An 11,232-nucleotide genomic window follows, 5' to 3' on the forward strand; every position below is an offset into this window, starting at 1 on the left:
AGGTAATCAATTCAACATAGGCCACACATGCATCATTATGCAAAACACTCCCATAAATAGTCATGTTGTGAAAGACTAACTATATTTCCCTCCCTTTTATCCTGTGCCCAGTTATTCAATTTTCTCCCTTGAGCCTGTCCCTTTTCAGGAGTGTTTGCCTTTGATTACTTCTTCCCCCATCTGTCCTCCCTTTTATTATCCCTTTTTTTATCCCCTTCTCCCTACTTTCATGTGGGGTAAGATGCCCAATTGGGTGTGCATCTATTCCCTCCTCAAGGAAAATTCAATGAGAACAAGATTCACTCATTCCCCCTCATCTTCCCCTCTTCTCTTCCAATGAACTGCTTTTTCTTGCCACTTTTATGTGAGATAATTTACCCCATTTGATCACTTCCTTTCTCCCTCTCTCAACATGTTCCTCTCTCATCCCTTAATTTAATTTTATTTTATTATTTTAGATATCATCCCTTTGTATTCAACTCACCCTGTGCCCTCTGTGTATATATATATATATATATATATATATATATATATATATATATATATATATATATATATATATATATATATTCCCTTCAACTGTGCTTATTCTGAGAAAGGTCTCAGGAATTACACACATCATCCATATATGTAGGAATGTAAACCAAACTGTTCAACTTTAGTAAGTCCCTTATGATTTCTCTTTTTTCTTTACCTTTTCATGCTTCTCTTGATTCTTGTGTTTGAAACTCAAATTTTCTATTCAGCTCTGTTCTGTTCACTGAGAAAGCTTGAAAGTCCCCTATTTTGTTGAAAATCTATATTTTGCCTTGGAGCATTATTCTCAGTTTTGCTGGGTAGGTGATTCTTGGTTTTAATCTTAGCTCCATTGACCTCCTTAATATCATATTCCAAGCCCTTCAGTCCCTTAATGTAGAAGCTACTAGATCTTGTGTTATCCTGATTGTGTTTCCACAACACTCAAATTGTTTCTTTCTGGCTGCTTGCAGTATTTTCTCCTTGATCTGGGAGCTCTGGAATTTGGCAACAATATTCCTAGGAGTTTTCTTTTTGGGATCTTTTTGAGGAGGTGATCAGTGGATTATTTCAATTTTTCTTTTACCCTCTGGCTCTAGAATATCCAGGCAGTTCTCCTTGATAATTCTCAAAAGATGTTATCTCAGCTCTTTTTTTGATCATGGCTTTCAGGTATTCCAATAATTTTTAAATTATCTCTACTGCATCTATTTTCTAGGTCAGTGGTTTTTCCAATGAGATATTTCACATTTTCTTCCACTTTTTCATTCCTTTGGTTCTGTTTTATAATATCTTGATTTCTCATAAAGTCACTAGCTTCCACTTGCTCCAGTCTAATTTTTAAGGTAGTATTTATTTCAGTGGTCTTTTGGACCTCTTTTTCCTTTTGGCTAATTCTGCCTTTCAAGGCATTCTTCACCTCATTGGCTTTTTGGAGTTCTTTTGCCATTTGAGTTAGTCTATTTTTAAGGTGTTATTTTCTTCAGTATTTTTTGGGTCTCCTTTAGCAAGTCGTTGAATTGTTTTTCATTGTTTTCTCACATCATTCTCACTTCTTTTCCCAATTTTCCTCTATTTCTCTCACTTTTTGAAATCCTTTTTGAGCTCTTCCATGGCCTGAGACCAGTTCATGTTTTCCTTGGAGTCTTCAGATGTAGGCTCTTTGACTTTGTTGACTTATTCTGGCTGTGTGGTTTTGTCTTCTTTGTCACCAAAGAAAGATTCCAAAGTCTGAGTCTGAATCTGAGTCCATTTTTACTGCCTGGCCATGTTCCCAACCAACTACCTGCCCGACTGCTGGTATACTAGAGAGTACTTTCTTCCAAGCTTGAGGGGAAGCACTGTTGTTTTCAGAGCTATTTCTCATAGCAAGCTCTGCCATACCAGTGCTCCTCTTTCCCCAAGAGCAGCCAACCTGGACCTGACTCAGATCTTATGCAGGCTCTGCACTCAGGCTCTGATACACCCACTTAATTCCTCCCACCAGGTGGACTTGGGGCAAAGTAACTGCAGTTGTAGTTCTGTAGCTAGCTGCACCACCTCCACCATCCTCGGTGGAAAGAACTCCTTTCACTCTCTCCCTGCAACTTTTGCCACTCACCTTCTCTGTTGTCTTTGGTGTTTTTGGGTTGAGACGTCTGGTAACTGCCACAGCTCACTGATTCAGGGTGCTAGGGCCTGTTCCACCTAGCTCCCAGTCTGGTTGATCCAGTCGCAGCCACGCTGAGCTCCACTCCCCTCCCTCCCAGCTCCGTGCATGATAGACCCTACTCAGTGACCATCCAGGCTGACCTGGGCTAGAGCCCTGCTTCCCTCTGCTATTTTGTGGTTTCTGCAGTTCTAGCCTTTGTTCAGAGCCATTTTTTATCAGTGTTTGGAGGGTCCTGAGGGAGAGCCCTAGGGAAGTCCCTGCTTTCCAGCTGCCATCTTGGCTCCACCCCCCACATAACACTTTACACACAAATAAAGTCAGATTCAAATAAGTAGAAAAAATAAGTTTCTTGTGTTTAGGCTGAGCTAATACAATAAAAATGACAATTCTCCCTAAAGTAATTTACTTATTTAGGACCATACCAAACAAACTACCAAAAATTACTTTATAGGGCTAGAAAAATATTATCAAAATTCATCTGGAAGTACAAAAGTCCCAGAATATGAAAAGAACTCATGAAAAGAAATGCTAGGGAAGGTGGCTTCATCATACTGGATCTTAAATTTTATTTTAAAGCAGCAATCATCAACACTACTTGGTACTGGCTAAGCAATAGAAGGGTAGATCAGTGGAATTGGTTAGCTACACAAGACACAGTAGTCAATGGTTATAGAAATCTACTGTTCAATAAACCCAAAGACCCCAGATTCTGGTATAAGAACTCACTATTTGACAGAATTCCTGGGAAAACTGTAAATAGTATGGCAGAAATGGCATAGACCAATATCTGACACCATATACCAGAAAGACGTCCCAATGGGTACACAATTTAGATATAGAGACTGATACTGTAAACAAATTAAGGGAGCAAGGAATAGTTTATCTGTCAGATTTATGGAGAGTGGAGGAATTTATGACCAACCCAAAGGTAGAGAATATTATGTAATGCAAAAGGGATAATTTTGATTATATTAAATTGAGAAGGTTTTGCACAAACAAAGCCAATGCAACAAAGATTGGGAGGGAAGCAGAAAACTTGGAAAGAATTTTTACAACTAGTATCTCTTATAAAGGCTTCATTTCAAAAACATATAAAAAACTGAGTCAAACTTATAAGAATACAAGTCATTCCTCAATTGATAAATGGTCAAATGATGTGTACAGAGAGTTTTCAGAGGAAGAAATTAAAGATATCTTTAGTCTCACAAAAAAAATGATGTAAAACATTATTGTTTTGAGACATGCAAATGAAAACATCTCTGAGGTACCACACCTCTCTTACAAGATTGTCTAACATGACAAAACAGGAAAATGATAAATGTTGGGGAAGATGTGGGAAAGTTGGAAAGCTAAATGATTGTTGGTGGAGCTATGAACTGATCCTACCATTCTGGAGATCAATTTGGAACTGTGCCCAAAGGGCTATAAAATGTTACACTTTGACCCAGTAATACTGCTTCTAATGCTGTATGCCAAAGAGATCATATAAATGGGAAAAGGACCCACATGTAAGAAAATATTTATGACAGGTCTCTTTTTTGGTGGTGAAGAACTAGAAATTGAGGACATCAGTTGAGGAATAGTTAAGCAAGTTGTAGTATATGAATTTAATGGAACAGTATTGTGCTATAAGAAATGATGAACATGCAGACTTCAAAAAAAACCTAGAAATACTTATGTGAACTGATGCTGAGTGAAGTGAGCAGAACCAGAATAACATTGCACACAGTAACAGCCACATTGTGTGATGACTGATTTTGATAGACTTAGCTCTTTCCAGCAATGCAAGGACCTAAAACAATTCCAAAGGACTCATGACAGAAAATGCCAGCCACATACAGAGAAAGAACTATGGAGTCTGAATGCTGAGCAAAGCACACTATTTTCTTTTTTGTTTTTGTTTTCTTTCTCATAGTTTCTCCTATTCCTTATAATTCTTCTATACTACATGACTAATGTGAAAATATGTTTAATAGTAACGAATATGTAGAGCCTTTATCAGACTGCAAGCCATCTTGGAGAGTTAGTGGGGAGGGAGGGGGAGAAAATTTAAAATTTAGGGAACTGAATGCTGAAAACTAGTAATAAATAATTAATTAATAGAAAAATAAAGGATGTCAACATATGTGATGAGAAATTTGTTTTGGAACTGAATGTGATGTAAAAAGTAAAACATATTTTAAAACATATCACACAAAATTTGTGAAACTCTCTTGCCTGTATGTTAGTTAAAACAACAACCATCACCACAGTATATTTGTATCAACTGAGTTAACCAACTCCTCAAGACACTTAGATCTCTCCTCTTCTGTATTTTCAAGAATGGGTGGATGGGCCTTACTCTATTCTTTTGAGGGAACCTGAGAGATAATGAATCCCACAGCCATAATATTTATTCACACACATACACATTAATTAACATTTCTTAAACTCCAACCAAGTGCCCCTGAGAGGACTTTACTTGGAATCTTGTCTTTTGCTACCCAGAGACAATTATGTCAGTACAATGATCTCTCTCTCTCTTTGTATTTGGCTAAAGAGCAAGGACACTATCCCCAAGGAGATGTGACGAATATCTAGCAAAGGCGAAATTGGCCTATGGGGCCATCCTGTCAAACATGCTGTCCAACTTTAGCAACAAATAGAATGGGGGAAATTATGGGAAAACATGCTTCCTAACCAAGGAGAATAGAGTTATGATGGCCAGACCAGAATAGAAACTTCAGAGTTTTCTGCCAGTCCATCCTGAGCTGGGAGAATTCTGGAGGTCTTTTCCATGGCATAGGAATTTAGTGATATCATCTTTCAGTAATTCAAATTGGAGAAGCTAACAGCAAGGAGACTTGTTGCTTTATTCAGGTAAGATGCAATTAGTATGGATGGAATGCATTTTCCCATTATCCCCCTTTTCTGTTTTCTCCTCCTTCTTTTCCTTCCCTCCTATTTTCTTTCTCTCCTTTCTTTAATTCTTTCTTCTTCACCACCCTCCCTTCTTTCTTTGCTTTTTCTCTTCTTTCCATTTTTTCTTTCTTTCTTTCTTTCTCCTTCCCTCCTCTCCTTTTTGCTCTTCATTCCTTTCTTTTTTCTTTCTTCCCCCCTCCTTTTTACTCTTTCTTCCTATTTCTTTCTTTTCTTTTCTTTCTTTCTTTCTTTCTTTCTTTCTTTCTTTCTTTCTTTCTTTCTTTCTTTCTTTCTTTCTTCCTTCCTTCCTTCCTTCCTTTCTTTCTTTCTTCCTTCCTTGTCTCTTTCTCTCTCTTTATTTCTTTCCTCCATTCTTTCTTTCTTTCTCTCTCTTTCTTGCTTTCATTGTTTATTTCTCTCTCTTTCTTTCTTCCTTCCTAACTTCCTTTCATTCTTTCCTTCTTTCTTCCTTTCCCTATCCCTCCATGGATCTGTCTTTTCAAACATTTCCTTGCTTTCATTCCTCCTAGGTAATGGGAAGTCATATTTTAGGAAAAGGAAATGTAAGTTGAACCATGGTTAGAATTAAAAGTGATTCAGCCTGTAGAACAACAAAAACCAGTCAAATATGACACTTCAGTGGTGTCTCAGAAGGACAGTTCATATATAAGTGACTACTGAGGATGTGTACATTTCTATCATAAATGTAGAACTGGAATGGGTGGTAGAGGCCATTCAGGCTAACGATTGCTTTTTTGAGATGAAAAAATGCATAGTTAGAAAAAGTGACAACTTCAAGGTTCCTCCTTTGGAAGTGGCTTAACTCAAATGTGAACCCATGTCTGCTTATTCCAAAGGCAATGTCATTTCCCATATGTAGTAAAAAAGTTTCCACCTGTGAACCAAGTAGTCACTCTGGTACAAACGTTGGTCCAGTCGCTCTTGGCAGATATTACTTATGCCAGCAAGGCTAAAGAGGAGTAAATGAAAGGAAGAAGATGACACTCTTCTCTAGGTACTAATGTTTTCGAAGTTAACTATTTCAAGTGCAAGAAAATGTTGAGTAGAGGCATGTCCAACTTTTAGAAAGAGCCAAATACAAAACTTGAAATGCAAACAGGTCAGTTAAGAGTAATCTAGAACTTTTGGCTCCTTCTCACTCGAAACTGCTGTCTTCTACCTTGAGACCTAGACCACTCCGCTCTTTCTAATCTACTCTAAATACTTGTGAATTTCATATTTTTTCATCAAATTTCTATCTTTAAATCTACCTCCTCTTTTCTATTGCTTTAAATGGCTGCTAGGCTGCTGAAATTGGATCAGGCCCTGACACTGCCTAGCCATAGAGCTTACCACATAACTGATTGTAATTGCAACAAATGGGGAGATACATATAAAATTTTTAAATAAAACTCAGTCTTTATTGTTCATTCTTTTGAAATATTAATAAATTTCATATAAAATCAATCTCTGTTTGACAATGTTGTCATATGGGAAGCAGGAGTCCCGATAGATTTGCCCAATGGTTTCTTAGTACATTATCCCCAGTGATAGTCACAGGTGTAGGGCTGAAAACCTCCTTCACTCAATCCAGCTAATAAGAATTTTAAGAGACTCAGTTTTAAGTTTTCTCATACGGCAGGTATTTGGGAAGTAGTTCTATGCTTGGCTTGCAGGAACTTTTGTCTCTGTATTGTGGCACCTTAATGTCATAACCTTGGAAAACTTGTACCTGACATCTCTCATGTTTCATTTTACATTTTATTGTTGCCTTTCTTCCTTTTAATAACACATTGATTGGTTAAAATTTCCCTCACTGTAGCCCCTATGAGCATTCATTTGTGAAACATATTTTTAAAAATATAGTCCTTCGGTGGGAAAACGGAGGGACCACTGTTGGTGGAGCTCTGAGCTGGTCTAACTACTATGAAAAACAAATTGGAGCAATCCCTTACAAGCAGCAGAATTGTGAATAATACCCTTTGACCCAATGATACTACTTATTCCAAAGAAATTAGGAAAGAGGAAAAAGACCCATATATAAAAATATATTTAAAGAAATTATTTTTGCGGTAGTAAAGAACTGGATACTGTGGGGATGACCTTCAATTGGGGAATGGATAAGTAAATTATGGTCTGGAACCTTGAAATGAAAGGAGTAGAGTTTGGGAAGATTTGTGTAAAATGCTACAAAGGGAAGTAAGCCGAAACAAGAGCATAACATATAATAACAACATTTTCATGATGATTAACTTTGAAAGAGAGTAATTCTAATTAAAATAATGACAAACCATAATTACAAGGGACTCATAATGAGGGATGAAACATTTACCTCCAGATAGAAAGGCAATTAACAAAAGGTACAGATGAAAGGATCTTTTCTTTTCTTCTCTTTCTCTCTCTCTCTCTCTCTCTCTCTCTCTCTCTCTCTCTCTCTCTCTCTCCTCCTTTCCTCTCTTCTATCCTTCCTCTCCCCTTATCTCCTTCCTTCTCTCCCTCCCTCCCTCCATTCCTTCCTTCCTTCCTAGCTTCCTTCTTTACTCCCTCTCTTCCTACTCTTCTTGCTTCTTCCTTTTTTTCCTGTTTTTTCTTAGGTAGCTAATGTGGTCATTTGTTTTAAGAGACTATACATATGTATAATAGGTTTTATTTTGTCCCTCAATGGGTGGGGGAGGAGGAGTAAAATGGGGCAGAATTTTAAAATGACAAAATATAGTATATATACATGTAGATGTGATCACATATACCTATGTATGTATGTATGTATGTATATATGTATGTATGTATGTATTAAACGCTACCAAAATAGAGCTCTTATGTCAGGACCTGCTTATTATTACTTTAAATACGTTGTCATAGAGAATTAATTTCCAAGAAATACTTGTCTATGCTTTGTTGCAAAGTCCTGGACCTTTAACCATGAAAGATTTCTTTAGGGAAGTAGTCAACATAAAAAAAGGAGATGGTGTATTAGGATGGTTCTGCTCCCTTGGATGATATTACATATGTGACAGGGGTTGAAGGGGGTGGTGGATCATTCATTTTCATTGCCTGATGCCTCTGAGTGGAAGAAAATTGAAGTGATAAGATTAGGAGAGCCAGTGACCTGCTATGGTGACAAATAGATGAATTGAGGCAATCCAGAGGAGCAGAGAGAATAGCAGGCCAGGTCAGCAGACTTCACCACCCTCCTAACCCTAGAAAGGTGAAATGTATTGCTGTCAATATCTCCCATTCACCTGCAATTTCTTCTTTCAATCAGTGGAAAAGGGGTTGAGGGCAGTTATAGGAGAAAGGTTATAGTCCCTGTCTCCACTGCCAGCAAAAGCCATGAATATATTTGAAACTTAGTCTTTTCAAATTTCTGAATATCTGTCCTATACTGTTTAGGGATATTCATAAAGATGAGATAGCCATTGGAAAGAAAGACTGAGAGGCTAAGACCAGATGTCAGAGGACTTTAAAAAAACAGCTCATCATTTTCATTGGTGGTTTCTGCCCTAGGTCAGATTGTCTATACTGATGTAGTCAGTCACAGATAGTCAATATATTACAGAAAAAAAGGAAGTCAATCTAAGTTTATTGGGAAAATTACTTTGCTTCCTTAAGCATCCATGTTTCCATATTTTAATAGATGGAATTACGAAGTACAGAAATGTCCTTTATGAGTGCAGGTTTGCACTTCTCATATAACTCTTGGAGAATATTTCTTTGAGAGGTCACCTGACTTGCCCAGAGTCACATAGCCAGTACGACAGGGGCCATGTCATACAGTAATGCTAAAAATAAAATAATGTCTTCTGCACACAGTATGTCCTTAATAATCACTGATTGATGGACTGTTTCATTTCTCTTTGTCTCCCTAGGTCACTCATTGGAGTCTGAAAATGTCTAACTTTACCACCACTGTGACTGAATTTCTCCTTATGGGGTTTTCTGATACCTGTGAGCTGCAGATCCTATATTCTTTGCTTTTCTTTCTCACTTACTCAGCAGGCCTGATGGGGAATGTCCTCATTGTCATTGTCACCACCTTTGACAGGAGACTACATACTCCCATGTACTTTTTCCTTAGGAATCTGTCCATTGTGGATGCCTGCTTCATATCAATAACTGTTCCCCAGGCATCTATTAACTCCCTGGTGAACAACAGAGTTATCTCCGTTCCTGGATGTGCAGCTCAGATATTCCTGGTGACTTTCATAGGATATGTTGAGTTTACTCTGCTCACTGTTATGGCCCATGATCGTTATGTTGCCATATGCCAACCACTTCTCTATCCAGTGATCATGAGTCCCCGAGTCTGTATGCAGATGACTTTAACATGCTTATTCGCTGGCCTTTTGTATGCAAGTTTCCACACTGGTTACACATTTAGATTGTCTTTCTGCCGGTCCAATGTGATCAACCAGTTCTTCTGTGATATCCCCTCTCTACTCAAGATCTCTTGCTCAGAGACATTCAGCAATATGTTATACTTACTTGTCTCTAGTCTGGTAACTGGGGTTGGCTGCTTTATCTTCATCACTGCATCTTACATTAGTATATTTTCCACTGTGCTCAAATTTCCAGTGAAAGAAGACCAAAAAAAAGCATTCTCTACTTGTGTCCCCCACATCATTGTGGTCTCTTTGTTTGTTATTTCAGTCTATTATGTGTACCTAAAACCACCTTCAGATTCTGGGTCCCTTAAAGATATAATCCTTTCGATATTCTATTGCGTAGTACCTCCCTTTATGAACCCTATTATATACAGTCTACGGAATAAGCAGATTAAAGAGGCTGCAAGAATAGTAATGAAGGGAAAATTTTTATTAAGAAATAAAATATAAGCTGTAATTCTTTCCCAATGTTTTTCAATCTAATTCATCTATAAATGAAAAATGTCATTAAGACATATTTCTGTTTGTGATAAGTAATATGCTGAATTTATGATTTTTATTTAATTTGCAATAGAGATCAACAGTGCCTATACCCTCTAAATGGTTTGCCAAGAAAACCCCAAAATGGGTCACAAAGAGTCAGATATGACTGAAACAACTGAGCAACATCTTTTTTTATATGTAAATGCTCTTTTTTAGTATTGAAATTCTGAATAATATTTATATGAATAAGAGAATGCAGGGAAGCATGGCAAGACTTATGTTATATCATACAACCTGGATTCTGCACAGTTCTTCTGATTCCAAATCTACTGCTCTTTCCACTGTGCCCTAAAGACTAGAAAATCAAAAGCACACAGACAATGAGGAAGCAATGACTTAGCAAAGAGAAATTAGAGAAGGGAATACAGTGAAAGCAAAGAAGATAAAATTTGTAGATCTTCCTACAATTTAATATATGGAGAAAGAGTAGTGATATCACCACAAAGGCATTGTGGGACAAATCTAGGGGAATGGTTAAAACCCAAACTGGGGAAACTTAAAAAGATATGGAGGTACAGGGAAGAAAGATTCAATACTGGGGGCTGCTTGTAATGCAGGGAATAGAGCACTGTCCCTGGAGCCAGGAAGACCAGAGTTCTAATCTGTCTTCATACACTTTCTAGCTGTGTGACCCTGGGCAAGTCAATTAACCCTGATTGCTTAAAAAAATCAATACTAGCCCAGCTAGAAATATGACTCTGCAAAATCACTTTACTTTGAGAAAGGTGACTGAATCATGTCACAAAGAGCTGCTTTAACAAATGGTACCATCTTGCTTTGCTGAGGGAGGTCCTGAGTTCTTGCCAAAAATATCAGAATAATGTGAAGTAAAAAAAAATGAAAGTTATCTACTATTTGTGGTATCTATTTAAGAGAAAATGATGATACCATCAACAGAAAGGAGAAATGTAAACTACATTTTAGTGGGAAAACTAATCACGTATCATTATCTTGAGTTTGAAGGTCCAATGTCTTTTTATTTTCCAGTTAATCAAAGGATAGAAATGATAATGATGAGCTGAAAGAATGAAAGACTAACTTCAAGGTCTTTTTTAGCTATTTCGAGGAACTGGATAATAAACAGAGCTTCCTTTTAAAAATATTATTATATTTTACCACATCATATAACTGGGAACTCTCTATTATTGCTGAATGGATCAGAGAAAATCTTTTCTCTCACTTTCACTACAATGTCATTATGTTTAAATCTGCTGGAGTTTACTCTGAAAGAATGATGGT

General features: G+C 37.3%; 1 protein-coding gene across 1 annotated transcript; it reads left to right on the forward strand.

Moving 5' to 3' along the window:
- The first annotated feature begins 7,387 nt into the window (after positions 1-7,387).
- Positions 7,388-9,900, forward strand: LOC118836208 (olfactory receptor 14C36-like). The gene is made up of 2 exons (XM_036743558.1): positions 7,388-7,414; positions 8,935-9,900. Exons 1-2 carry the CDS (start codon positions 7,388-7,390, stop codon positions 9,898-9,900), a joined length of 993 nt encoding a protein of 330 aa, XP_036599453.1.
- Positions 9,901-11,232: the final 1,332 nt, after the last annotated feature.

This window comes from Trichosurus vulpecula, chromosome 2, assembly GCF_011100635.1.
Source record: "Trichosurus vulpecula isolate mTriVul1 chromosome 2, mTriVul1.pri, whole genome shotgun sequence".
Taxonomy (NCBI): Eukaryota; Metazoa; Chordata; class Mammalia; order Diprotodontia; family Phalangeridae; genus Trichosurus; species Trichosurus vulpecula.